Source organism: Macaca nemestrina, chromosome 1 (genome assembly GCF_043159975.1).
Source record: "Macaca nemestrina isolate mMacNem1 chromosome 1, mMacNem.hap1, whole genome shotgun sequence".
In the NCBI taxonomy this organism is placed as follows: domain Eukaryota; kingdom Metazoa; phylum Chordata; class Mammalia; order Primates; family Cercopithecidae; genus Macaca; species Macaca nemestrina.
In genome coordinates this window covers 121,626,314-121,639,783 of record NC_092125.1, presented here as the reverse complement: position 1 = coordinate 121,639,783, position 13,470 = coordinate 121,626,314, and the positions used below count along the sequence as shown (strand labels likewise).

The window sequence follows — 13,470 nt, the reverse complement described above, 5'->3', positions numbered from 1 at the left end:
CGAGGAAAGTTGAAGGAAGACTACAAAATTTTCATCTCGCGAGACTTGTGAGCGGCCATCTTGCTCCTGCCCTGACAGATTCTCCTGTCGGGGTCACAGGGACTCTAAGATTGCTACCTACACCTTCGCTGACCATGCTGTCCCGGGTGGTACTTTCCGCCGCCGCCACAGCGGGTGAGGGGTGTAGACGCTGCTCTGGGCTATCAGAGTGATTGGAAAGAAGCGAATCTAGGGGTCACAAGGAGGGGAGAAGGGCGCAGCGACACGGGCCTGAGCGGCGAGTGATCAGCGCCGCTCGGAGAGGAGCGTGGGGACTTAAGGGACAGGAAAGAGGGGTACATAGCCTTAGTGATCTAGCCTGGCAGGGATGAGGAAGGGACAAACTAGAGTTCATTTGACTTTGCTGACCTTCGTCTTGTCTGTCTGCAGCCCCGTCTCTGAAGAATGCAGCCTTCCTAGGTCCAGGGTAAGTATGAGGATAATGGTCCCTTTCGTCTTTGTTTTTACTATCTTTTATTTCTCGATTCCTGCCCCCACCCCCTTAGCTTTAGGCCAGAAATCTCTTTCCGATAATTTTGGGACACTTAAACCCTCTTTCAAACACTTGTTCCTGTAACTGCCAGGAACGCTGTCATATGAACTGATGACCAAGACTTTAACAGGATATGTAACGTATTCTAACTAAACTAGAAATTGGTTTTGCTGTCTTCTATGCCCGCCCCTCTCCTTTGTGACCTTCCCTTGGGATCTTATGACATGTAGCCTCCACAGCCTGAATCAGAGTAGATTACATACCCAAGAACAAATTTTGTTCAATAAAACAGTGAAGCATGTTGTTTATAGTCTGTTTCCCAGATACCTAGTTTTTGCTGCCATATAATAACAATCAGAGAAATCATTCATTGATTCAGTAAATATTTATGTTGCCTAAACACATAACCAAGGATACAAGAATGAGTATGGCAAATTACCTGCCCTCATGGAGCTCACAGTCTAGGAATGGGAGGCACCTTTAGAGTGTTGGTTTAGAGTGAGGGCTCCAAAGCCAGTACAGGGTCCCTGGCCCCTCCACTTACTAGCTGTGTGACCTCAATTTCCTCATCTACAAAATGGCGCATGATAGTGCATTGTGGCTTTTGAGAATTAAGAGGCAATTTCTGTGAAATTCAAAAACAGTTCTTGGTACATGGTGTGTGTTTAGTAAATTTAGCAGCTGTTTGCGTTAAAATTGTTTCATAAGACATGTTCATTTTCCTAGAGATTTCTTTTTACTTCCAAATTTAGTTCTAAAGCTTGCAAATTATGTTAACTATCAAATTGAAAAAACTGGACTTGAAAAAGTGGTCTTGTCTGTAATTGAGTCTCATGTGTGCAATGAAGTGAGGCTATAATTGACTGCTTCCAACTTAGAAGAAAAAGGACCCCATACAGACTTGTAAACAAATAATTGTAATACCAGGTAATAAATAACTTATATTTACAAGATACAAGGAATATCCTTGGTTTTTTTTCACACTTCATGTCCAGTACCTCAGCAAGGCTCTTCCTCTAGAAATTTGGACTCTGACTGCTGCTTCCACTACCACTAAAGTATGAACCACCGCAAACTTTCACCTAGGTATTTTAGTAGTCTCTTCATTAGTCTTGCATCTCTATTCTTGTGCTATTACAGCCCATTCTCATAATAGCCAGGAGGATTATGTCAATCTCCCACCAAAGCCTTCCAGAGCTCCCCATCCCACTTGAATAAAATCCAAACTTAGCATAACCCAGAAGGTCCAACATGAATTGATCCCATCCTATCTCTTGACACCATCTCCTTCTGTTCTTTTTTTAGCTCATTCTTCAACCATACTGGCCTTGGTGTTCCTCTGAAAACTACCAAGCGCATTCGTGCCTCAATATCTTTCTACTTGCTCTTCTCTCTTTTCCTCAGATCATTGGGTCAAATGTCATCTGGCTCCCTACCAAAAAAAACTTCCCCATTCTGTTGCTCCCTATCCCCTTACCTTGCTCAGTTTTTCTTCACAGCACTTAGAGCTGCCTGAAATTTTGTATGGAGATACACACTCACCCTTCCCATACCCCCACTAGAATGTTGAAGGCTGGAGCTTTGTTCATTGCCATGTTACTGGTACCTAGCATTAGTAGAAAGTCAGTAAATGTTTTATTGATTAAAAGAATGAATGTTAGCCCAAAATGGGGGAGGGCTTTACACATCTGGAGGCTGATTGGTCTTGGTAGTCATTGCTATGAAGTCATGGTATGAAGGGCATACAAGACAGAAGGAGCAGCATTGGGCAATTTTTTTGTGGTGTTTCTTCGTTTGTTTTTGAGAGCTGTTAAGTAATTCCAGGAGAGTAAGAGAATGAAGGAAGATGAGGTTATAAAATTTGACAGGACCAGGCACAGTGGTGGCTCATGCCTATAATCCTGAGGCCAAGGCAGGAGGATCACCGGAGCCCAGGAGTTCAAGACTAGCCTGGGCAACATAGACAAAAACAAAACAACAAAATTTTTTTAAAATTCTAAAAATTAGCTGGGCATTGTGGTGTACACCTGTACTCCCAGCTATTGGGAAGGTTGAGGTGGGAGGATGGCTTCAGCCCAGGAGATGGAGGCTGCGAGTGAGCAGTGATGGCACCACTGCACTCCAGCCTGGGTGACAGAGTGAGACCTTGTCTCAAAAAAAAAAAAAAAACGACAGGTACTAGATTATATATGTTATATTAAGTAGTTTTCAGTAGGCAGGAGAGAGCCTGTTGAGTTTTCAAGTCAAATTTTCATTTTAGAACCATTGGCAGTAATGTGAGAGGGCTAGGTTTAAGTTGGGGTATTTAATAAGAAGCAGAGGCCAGGTATAGTGTCTCACACCTGTAATTTCAGCACTTTGGGAGGTCGAGACGGCAGATCACTTGAGGCCAGTAGTTTGAGACCAGCTTAGCCAACATGGCAAAACCCCATCTGTCCCAAAAATAAAAAAATTAGCTGGGCGTGGTGGCACACGCCTGTAATCTCAGCTACTCGGAAGACTGAGGCACAAGAATCGCTTGAGCCTGGGAGGTGGAGGTTGCAGTGAGCAGAGATCACGCCACTGTGCTCCAGCCTGGGTGATAGAGCGAGATTCTGTCTCAAAAAAAAATAAAATAAGCAGAGAGATCAGGTTTTGGATTGTTAAACTAAGCAAGAGGTGATAAGGGCTTGAACTAAGATAGCTAGTTAGGGAGACTTATCAGCTTAAGCATACCCTTTAGTACTATGATTTAAATCAGGGGTTCTTAGCCTGGGGTGCTTTGCCTGCAGGTGACATTTAGCAATGTCTGGAGATATTTTTCAGTGTTACCATTGGGTGGGTCGGGGAGGAAGGAGGCTACTGGTATCTGTTGTGTAAAGGCCACAAAGATACTGCCAGACGTTCTACAATGCACAGAACAACCTCTTACAACAAAGAAGTATCCAGTCCAAACATCAGTAGTTTAGTTGAGAAACCTTGATGTAAATGAAGGAATCTCGAGCGTGATTCTCAGATTTCAAAACCTGGTGGGGTAGCTAATATATTTGGAGGCAGAAATAATATTCAAAAGATAAGCATTGTACCAAAATAAATGAAATAATGTAAATTCTTACATTACAAGGAGATAGAGGTTGACAGAGTAGAGGAATGGAAGGTGGGAAGTGGGACAAAAATATACTGAAAACTTGAAGGAGACTAAACTTGACAGCAGACATAAAGGGACTAAATTTTATTTCATCAGAAGCCTAAGGAGACATCAGTATGCTGTAACTGTTAAACCTGTAGTCTTAAGCTGCTTTAATACAAGAATAGTTTCCAAACTGGCAATAGCAAGTTCTCAATAAGTATTTGTAGAATGAATGAATTGGCCAGACTATACTTAGAGTATTGTATACAGTTCTGTTATACCTCATTAAAAAAAAAGACAAAACCAGAGAAGTCTTTATGGGCAATCAGGATTGTGAGGGAACAGATGTTTCACCCAGGTACATGTGTGTTATCTTACATAGCAAAATTAGAACTAAGAATGGATTGAGGTTCCAAGAATGTATGCAGCATCTCAATTCAAAGATGAATATAATTAGAGCTGCCCCGTACTGAAAAAGTCTGTTACATGTAGTGATTAGCACTCCCATCAAAGAGAATATTCAGAAAGGTTGAGGAGCCAACATACCAGGCATATAATAGCTAACCACTTACATAGCACTTTTCCATGTGCCAGGCATCATTCTATGCACTTTACACATATTAACTCAGTTAATCCTGTCAACAACCATAGACGGTATTATCTTTTATTTCCATTTTACTGAGAGAAATCTGAGATTACAAAAGCTTTAAATTCTTTACTCAAAGTCAAGGGGCAGGTCTAGGATTTGAACTCAAGGAGTCTATCTGGCTGCCACATCCACATTCTTACATATTTCAGTGCTAATAATAGACATACACAGTGCTAGACAGATGATCTGCAAGGCTTATAGAAAGGATTCCAGTATTGGGTAGAAGGTTAAGTGTCTGTAATTAATTCTTTGCTCTTGTCACAGCTGATTACTGGACCCTAACCTTCCTATTCCCAGTCCATTCTCTTTCCATTATGAGAGTTAGAAAACTGCCTCAATCCTCAACCCCATTTATTGTTTCTGCTAATTATTCATACATTGTATTCTCCTTAAAGAAATAGGCTTTACATTTGTACAATAATTACCTGTAGAGTATTGCAGGCAACAAGGACCTTCCATACAGGGCAGCCACACCTTGCCCCTATACCGCCTCTTCCTGAATATGGAGGAAAAGTTCGTTATGGACTGATCCCTGAGGAATTCTTCCAGTTTCTTTATCCTAAAACTGGTGTAACAGGTGAGCATTTTTGCCTGGTCTTTGATAATATGGTTTGATGGCATCACTAAAATCAAATTAGGTGGGTTTTCTTGTTTGGTTGTTTTTTTGTTTGTTTGTTTGTTTTTTTGAGACAAGGTATTACTCTATCATCCAGGATGGAGTGCAGTGGCACAATCACAGCTCACTGCAGCCTCTACCTCCCCAGGCTCAGGTCATCCTCCCACCTTAGCCTCCCGAGTAGGTGGGACTATAGGCATACATCCGGCTCATTTTTAATTTTTTTGTAGAGATAGGGTTTCACCATGTAGCCCAAGCTGGTCTCCAACTCCTGGGCTCGTGGGATCAACCCACCTTGGCCTCCCAAAGTGCTGGGATTACAGGCTTGAGCCACCCGCCTGCAGCCGCAAGTCAGCTGTTTTCAAAAGGAAATTGTAACAGTTGATTTGATTGCTCCAACTTGTTTTTGGTATAAATGTATTTGGGATTTTAAACTTAATTTTACAGAATTATCTCTGTTAGTAGATCAAATTTTTTGATGCCTGCTCTATGCCAGGCACTGTTGAAGGCATATGGTGTTAAACAGTGTTAAGTGCCTGCTGTCATGGAACATACATTCTGTTGTAGGATGACAATAAAGTAATGAGTAACTGTGTAATATACTGTTAGATAATGAAAAGGGTATGAATAAAAATGAAGCCAGGTAAAGCAGGAGTCCCCTGATTAAGTTTATGATTCTCTCTACTACATGTACTGCCTTTCTTGGCCCATACCCAAGTATTGCTATGACTGTGGAATATTGGAAGCCAAAGACTCTTTTTTTAGCCCTAGAGTCACCTAAAGTAGCATTTTCCTAACTGAAATTGCTAGAAACATTAGTCTCCTCAGACTTCAATGGGTGATAAAAATGTTACATATGATAGATGTTTCTTGCAAATTCATATTTAAAATTTGTATATTAAAGACAATTAAAAAAAAAATGTTGGAACTTTGTATGGGAAACCGGGTAAAATGTATTTGAGTTTGTAACCCTGTTACTGTCATGATACATCCTGCCATCCTATGATTCTCAGAAATACTGTAAAATGCTTTCCTAAAAGCCTGCTGTGGGCCTCTCTTACATCCTGCGAAGCATGGAGGAAAGACTAAAGAAATGTAAATCATGGTTTGCATCCTTTCAGAATACATGGCCTGGTTAAAGAAAAAACCATATTTGAAGCGTTGTAATTAGGTGCTACAGGAGTTGGGAATCCTAATATTTATTCATTATTTTATATACATACCACTTTGTAGTTGTTTTTGCTTGTTTCGTGTGTAAATTTTAACCTGTCTAGTGTTCCCATTCAATAAATAGTATATTTTGCTGGACAAGTTACTTCAGAAAGTTATCTGGTATCTTTGTAGAATAGTATAATTTACTGTGCTGTGTATTGTGCTTAACATTATTTCTCAAATTTATCAGACTGAAGAAGGTATTGTCCCCATTTTACAAATAAGGAACTAAATTCAGAGATTATTTAGATTGCTCAGTTTCTTTAAAATTGCAGAGTCAGTATACAGATTTCTCTGAGTCCATATCTTTGTTCTTTCAGCTCTACCATACTGCTTCCCAATCCAGTGTTTTGTCTTTGAATCTAATTAAGTCATTACTTTGCTTTCTGCTAAATATAGAAGTGCCTTTCTATCTTCCCTCTTTTAGGCATAGCATATCCATTCATAAAATAACTCTTCTTCTTGTAGGACCCTATGTGCTCGGAACTGGGCTTATCTTGTATGCTTTATCCAAAGAAATATATGTGATTACCGCAGAGACCTTCACTGCCATGTCATTAATAGGGATAATGGTCTATGGAATTAAAAAATATGGTCCGTCTGTTGCAGCATATGCTGATAAAATCAATGAGGTAAGAACCATAAACCTTATTTCCTATTTTAGACTAGCAGAAACATGAAGGTCATTTAGTGATATTTTTGATATGATTGTTAGGGGAGCAACACATAGAAATGAATCTAATGCTTCAAATAAGTGTTAATGTTAGTTACTAATTTGAGATAATTTTTTTATATCTACTAAACCCTTCAGCTTTTCTACAATCATTCAAAAGGTATTGTATAGTTATTATGGGAAATTATTTGTAAGGATTTGTGCATTTCTTTCTATTTTCTTTGTGGGTGTTTTTACAAATGAGAGATGCAACTTTGAAGAAGCATGAAATGAATCTCCTTTTTTTACCCTTTGTGCTTTCACTGATCTTTGTTGTTGCTATCGCAATTGTAGCAAAAACTTGCCCAACTAGAAGAGGCGAAGCAGTCTACCATCCAGCAAATGCAGAATGAAATTGATATGGAGAAGTCACAGCAGGCACTGACTCAGAAGCGCCATTACCTTTTTGATGTGCAAAGGGTAGGTTTCAGAAGTTTCTAGAAAGAATGAAGTTACTTGTGTGCATTTTTTTAAATTCAGAATTTTTTATGAAGAATGATTAAATAGATTGAACATATTTTATTTAGAAAAGAGAACATTTATGTAGCAGTTGGCATTCACGGCTATTCAAACATTTAAGAACTGTCAAGTGGAAAAATAGTTCAAATTATTATAAAATTAGAAACCGTAGAAGCTATTAAAAAAACATTTCGGATCCACACAAAAAGAAATAGTCATTAAGTTAAAGCTGATTTAAAAATGACATGCACTGTATAAGGAAGACTATAGGTAAAATACATCCTGTGTATTTCATACACACTTGCTACAAGAACATCTTAACATCTTTGCTGTAAGGAAATCTGATATTCTAAATCCACAAAGCAGGCTGGGCACAGTGGCTCACATCTGTAATCCTAGGACTTGAGGAGGGTGAGGCAGGAGGACTGCTTGCACCCAGGAAGTCAAGACTGGAGTTAGAGTAAGCATCTGAAATAGTTAGGATCTTGGCCAATATTTCTCAATACTGGCTAAGATAGTAAGCATCTGAAATGTTTAGGATCTTGGCCAATGTGGTCTTGGTACCACATGCATTAGAGTTATCTTTGGTGTTAATTTTTTTTGCCTCTTTCCAAGACTTGTGGAATCAGAACCTTTCTTAAGGGCTACCCAAGAATCTGTATTCTTTTAAACAAGATCCCTAAGGACTCGTAAGCACATGGATATTTGAAAAATCCCAGAAAAATGTTAATTCCATGTATATTTAGGTTACAAAGGGAGAATGCTTCCTGCTTCTTGCGTAGTATATACACATATGTGAATGCATGCATACATATATTTTGGCTTTTTAAAAAAACCATACTGGAAAATGTAGCTTTTTCCTAAGAGTGAAATGATAGTAATTTAGGTTTTTATTTATTTATATTTACTTGATGGCTATTTATTGAGTTCTTCCTATGTAGATATTCTGACCAAGGCAGAGTGCTGAAAATATAGTGGAGAACAAACAGCTTCTGCCTTCATGGAGTCTTATTTTCTAGCCAGTCTTTGGGAGAAGCACAGAAAATAAATAATTGAACAGATGCAAATGTCAACAGGTAGTAAATGCTAGATAGAAAAATAAACTAGTATTAAAAAGATTGCAGGCCAGGTGCATTGGCTCATGCCTATAATCCCCGCACTTTGGGAGGTCAAGGCGGGAGGATCACTTGAGCCCAGGAGTTTGAGACCAGCCTGGGCATAGACCCTTTCTACAAAATTGCAGGAAGAAGGAGTTACTGTTTTCATAAGGGCATTCAGGAAATGTCTCTAATATGATATTTGAGCAGAGACGTGAAAGAACTAATAGTGCAAAGTATGTGGGTTTTTGGGGAAATAAGTGCCAGGCTGAGGGAAGAACAGTTGCAAATGCCCTAAACCTGAAAGTTTGCTTGATATAGTCAAGGAAAAGTAAGAAGGTTCATACAGCTGAAGTAGAATTGGTGGGGGGAGAATAAAAGGAGATAGAGGGTGGCCTGGGACTATGATACATAAAGACCTTAGGCTCCTATACGAACTTTGACTTGGACTCTGAATGAGAGAAAGTCATTGAAGGATCACTCTGATTGCCTTGTTGCCAATAACCTTCAGTTTGGTGTGCATTGGTTTGTGATGCCTATGGGTTAGCTAAGTAGAAATATATAAGAGCTTGACCTTGTAGCCTTATTGCCTGTATGCTGATCTTGGCTTCATAGTTTTTTAGCTCTGTAACCTTGGTCAAGTTTCCTAACTTTGCCTCAGTTTCCTCACTGCAAAATGGATATAATTATAATAACTATGCCATGGTTTCATTATAAGGTTTAATTGAATCCAAACACAAAAGTGTTTAGAGTGTAGTCAGTACTCTACAAATGTTAACTATTATTTGATCCAGCAAGTATTATGACATAAACACAAAGACAAATATACAATATATGCACCATTATTTGTAGAACCAAAAAATTAATTATGGAGTACCAGTATAGTGGAATCCAATGTAGCTTAAAATTGAGGTAGGTTTTTCTGTCATAATTAATAAACGTGATGTGTATATGCCTATATTTTGATGTGTATACCTATATTTTTATTAAATATTTCTGAGAGGGAATACAAGAAATACAGGAAGTTAGTGGCCATGGGGGGACTGAAGGAGACTTATTTCTTACAGCATACACTTTTAAGTATGTTTTTGCCATATGCTGTTATAATTTCTAGGTATATATTTATTAAATAAAAGAATTCCACATAAAATACAAAAGAAGTGGGGCATTCTCACTGGCAGAATCTTCAGAGTAGAAGTATTCCTTCAAGTATACAATGTTTATCATTTCTTCATTTTGCCCCAGAATAACATTGCTATGGCTTTGGAGGTTACTTACCGGGAACGACTATATAGAGTATATAAGGAAGTAAAGAGTCGCCTGGACTATCATATAGCTGTGCAGAACATGACGCGTCGAAAGGAACAAGAGCACATGATAAATTGGGTGGAAAAGCACGTGGTGCAAAGCATCTCCGCAGAGCAGGTACACAACATTTTTACAGGTTCTGACATTGTACTGGTATCTCTTAACAAGTATCTGCTGATGTTTCATTAAGGTAGGAATAGCTGGCAAGGAGTCTTTAGCCTAGAAGTAGCAGTGTAACCCCGGTTTGTTTTTCTGGATAGTGATAAGCAGGAAGATGCTGCCTATCTGTCAGGCTGGCTTTTCTCTTTCCTCAAATTTGGGTAGCATTAACTGATATATTTAATTTCTCTATAAAACAGACTGGGCTGGGCATGGTGGCTCATGCCTGTAATCCCAACATTTTGGAAGGGCGAGGCAGGAGGATCACTTGAGACCAGGAGTTCGAGACCAACCTGGGCAACATAGCGAGATCCTGTCTCTGCAAAATATTTAAAAAGTAGCTTGGGTGCGATGACAAACGCCTGTACTTAGGGCTACTGAGGAGGCTGAGGTGAGAGGATCTCTTGAGCCCAGGAAGCATAGGCTGTAGTGAGCTCTGATCGCACTATTGCACTCCAGCCTGGGTGACAGAGCAAGACCTTGCCTCAAAAAATAAAATAAATAAAAGACTGAACAAGGCTATTTCTAAGCCCCTTCCATTTTCTAATTCCATGACATTCCATTTCTTCTTTTCACCTGCATAATTTGTCTGTTTTGAACGGAAATGTTTTCTGTTTGCTTAAACTGAATCGATTTTTTTTTCATTTATATTTTTGCTTTAATATGACTTGATTTTTTTTCTTTCTCGGGTTTATAACATTTAAGTATTTCTGGTCATTTTCAGCATAATGTATGTAGGATTAGAAAAACAGGGTCTAGGCTGGGCACGGTGGCTCAAGCCTGTAATCCCAGCACTTTGGGAGGCCGAGACGGGCGGATCACAAGGTCAGGAGATTGAGACCATCCTGGCTAACACGGTGAAACCCTGTCTCTACTAAAAAATACAAAAAAAAAAAAAAAAAAAAAAACTAGCCGGGGAGATGGTGGGTCCCTGTAGTCCCAGCTACTTGGGAGGCTGAGGCAGGAGAATGGCGTGAACCCGGGAGGCGGAGCTTGCAGTGAGCTGAGATCCGGCCACTGCACTCCAGCCTGGGCGACAGAGTGAGACTCCGTTTCAGAAAAAAAAAGAAAAACAGGGTCCTATCAAAAGTTTTTTTCTTTTTCTAGTAAACTGTCTTTTACATAAATGTAATATACATGCTTAAGAAACTTAGAAAATACAAAAGAAGTCTAGAAAAGAGACTAAAAATTATTTTCATTCTTAACATTTGTATATTACTAATATTTGTTGAGTTGGTCTTTTTCAAGCAGCTGTTAGTTGTACAAGCCAACATCAGTGGCAGATGGTTACAGGAATATCTGGTCTCAGATTCTATACAGGTTTCACTCATAAAAGCTGTGAGCCAGGGATTTTTAACTAACCCCCTGGATTTGCTTAAAATAAATTGTATCTCCTCTGTGTTAATTAGTTTTACTTCTAAACCTGTCTAGTAGACGTATAATGTTAAGCCAGTAATCTTGAGGTTCTGGTCTGGTAGGAGGTGTCTTTTAGAATAATGATGTTTATACTCTATACTTTTCTATGTTTTGGAAAGGTCTAACCAGATTTCTCTTTCCTTATCACAGGAAAAGGAGACAGTTGCCAAGTGCATTGCGGACCTAAAGCTGCTGGCAAAGAAGGCTCAAGCACCCCTGGTTATGTAAATGAATCTATCCCAATTGAGACAGCTAGAAACAGTTGACAGACTAAATGGAAACTAGTCTATTTGACGAAATCTTTCTGTATTGATGTCTACTGAAGTTATAATTTACCCTTCCTAAAAATGAAAAGTTTGTTTCATATAGTAAGAGAACAAAATCTCTATCAGCTAGTCAAATGTTTCTCATCCTTCTTACTCTGCCTTTGAGTTGTTCCATGATCACTTCTGAATAAGCAGTTTGTCTTTATAAAAACTTGCAGCCTGACTAAAGATTACCAGATTATAGTTTAAATTTGCAATTAATTCTACCATCTTGCAATAAAGTGACAATTGAATGAAACAAGGTTTTTCAAGTTGTATAATTCTCTGAAATACTCAGCTTTTGTCATCGGGTAAAAATTAAAGATGTTGTTGAACTACTGTCTTGTTTATGAGACCATTCAGTGATGAACTATTTCTGACTGATAGGTTATGAGATGTGTAAAGCTATTCTAGTACTCTTAAAATAACTAAATGGAATATTATATATATTAATTCATATAGTTGACATTACTATTTTAGTAGTATGCCTGTAGAAAATATTATGGACTCAGTGTGTCATAAAGTCACTCTTCAGAACCCAGCAGGCCAGGTGCAGTGGCTCACACCTGTAATCCCTGCACTTTGGGAGGTCGAGACAGGTGGATCACTTGAGGTCAGGAGTTTGAAACCAGCCTGGCCAACACAGTGAAACCCTGTCTCTACTAAAAATACAAAAGAAGGCTGGGCGCGGTGGCTCAAGCCTGTAATCCCAGCACTTTGGGAGGCCGAGGCGGGCGGATCACAAGGTCAGGAGATCGAGACCACAGTGAAACCCCGTCTCTACTAAAAATACAAAAAATTAGCCGGGCGCGGTGGCGGGCGCCTGTAGTCCTAGCTACTCAGGAGGCTGAGGCAGGAGAATGGCGTGAACCCAGGAGGCGGAGCTTGCAGTGAGCCGAGATCGCGCCACTGCACTCCAGCCTGGGCAACAGCGTGAGACTCCGTCTCAAAATAAAATAAAATAAAATAAAAAATAAAAATACAAAAGATTAGCCAGGCATGGTGGCAGGCGCCTGTAATCCCAGCTACTCAGGAGGCTGAGGCAGAAGAATTGTTTGAACCCAGGAGGCAAAGGTTGTAGTCAGCCGAGATCACACGACTGCACTCCAGCCTGGACAACAGAGCGAGACTCCATCTAGAAAAAAAAAAAAAATCCAGCAGACACCTAACAGGAACGTAGAAAATAACAAGTGTTGGCAAGGATATGGAGAAGTTGGAACGCTTGTGCACTGTTTGTAGAAATATGAAATGGTACGTGTAGCCACTATGGAAAAGTGTGGTGATTCCTCATAAAATTAAAATGGAAATACCATGACCCAGCAATCCCACATCTACATATATACTCAAAAAAATTAAAAGCAGGGTCTTGAAGAGATACTTGTACACCATGGTGATAGCAGCGTTATTCACAATAGCTAAAACATGGAAGCCGCCCAAGTGTCCATCAGTAGATGAATGGATAAGCAAGATGTGGTATATCCATGCAATGGAGTATTACTCCACTTCAAGGAAGAAAATTCTGACACTGGCTGCAGCATGAATGAACCTTGAGGACATCACGCAGTTTTACAAGATGAGTTATGGTGCTGGATAGTGGTGATGGTGGCACATTAAGGATGGATTTAATACTGTTCTTAAACGGTACACTTAAAAATGATTAAGATGGTAAATTTTAAGTGTATTTTACAATTTCTTTTTTAATTGAAGAAAAATCCAGTAGATAAATTAGAAAATTCTTCCCTTCATAGGTTTATCTGCATTCGATTCTCCCATACTTGTACAAGGATTTATTTGTATTCAAATGGACAAATTACATAATAGGAAATATTTGAAAATATTTATCACGGGTAATTGGTATTTTCATTGACTTCCTAAGATTTTATGTAATAATCATTT

The 13,470-nt window shown here is 39.2% G+C and overlaps 1 protein-coding gene across 3 annotated transcripts; it reads left to right on the top strand.

Moving 5' to 3' along the window:
• Positions 1-17: 17 nt before the first annotated feature.
• ATP5PB (ATP synthase peripheral stalk-membrane subunit b) lies at positions 18-11,913 on the top strand. Of its 3 annotated transcripts, none has more exons than XM_011737101.3 (7): positions 18-174; positions 430-466; positions 4,722-4,867; positions 6,587-6,750; positions 7,125-7,250; positions 9,632-9,811; positions 11,420-11,913. In XM_011737101.3, exons 1-7 carry the CDS (start codon positions 135-137, stop codon positions 11,495-11,497), a joined length of 771 nt encoding a protein of 256 aa, XP_011735403.1. In that variant the 5' UTR covers positions 18-134; the 3' UTR covers positions 11,498-11,913. The 3 variants fall into 3 exon arrangements, with proteins under 3 accessions (XP_011735403.1, XP_070950858.1, XP_070950917.1); XM_071094757.1 differs by having other exon boundaries at positions 4,686-4,867; XM_071094816.1 differs by having other exon boundaries at positions 57-174; positions 4,732-4,867.
• The last annotated feature ends 1,557 nt before the right edge of the window (positions 11,914-13,470 follow it).

Bases quoted from the DNA above. Each gene is read 5' to 3' on its own strand.
- ATP5PB (XM_071094757.1), top strand. From the start codon at position 135: ATGCTGTCCCGGGTGGTACTTTCCGCCGCCGCCACAGCGG. The intron at 467-4,685 runs GTAAGTATGAGG...TTCTCCTTAAAG, and splicing joins GCAGCCTTCCTAGGTCCAGG to AAATAGGCTTTACATTTGTA. The intron at 7,251-9,631 runs GTAGGTTTCAGA...ATTTTGCCCCAG, and splicing joins ACCTTTTTGATGTGCAAAGG to AATAACATTGCTATGGCTTT.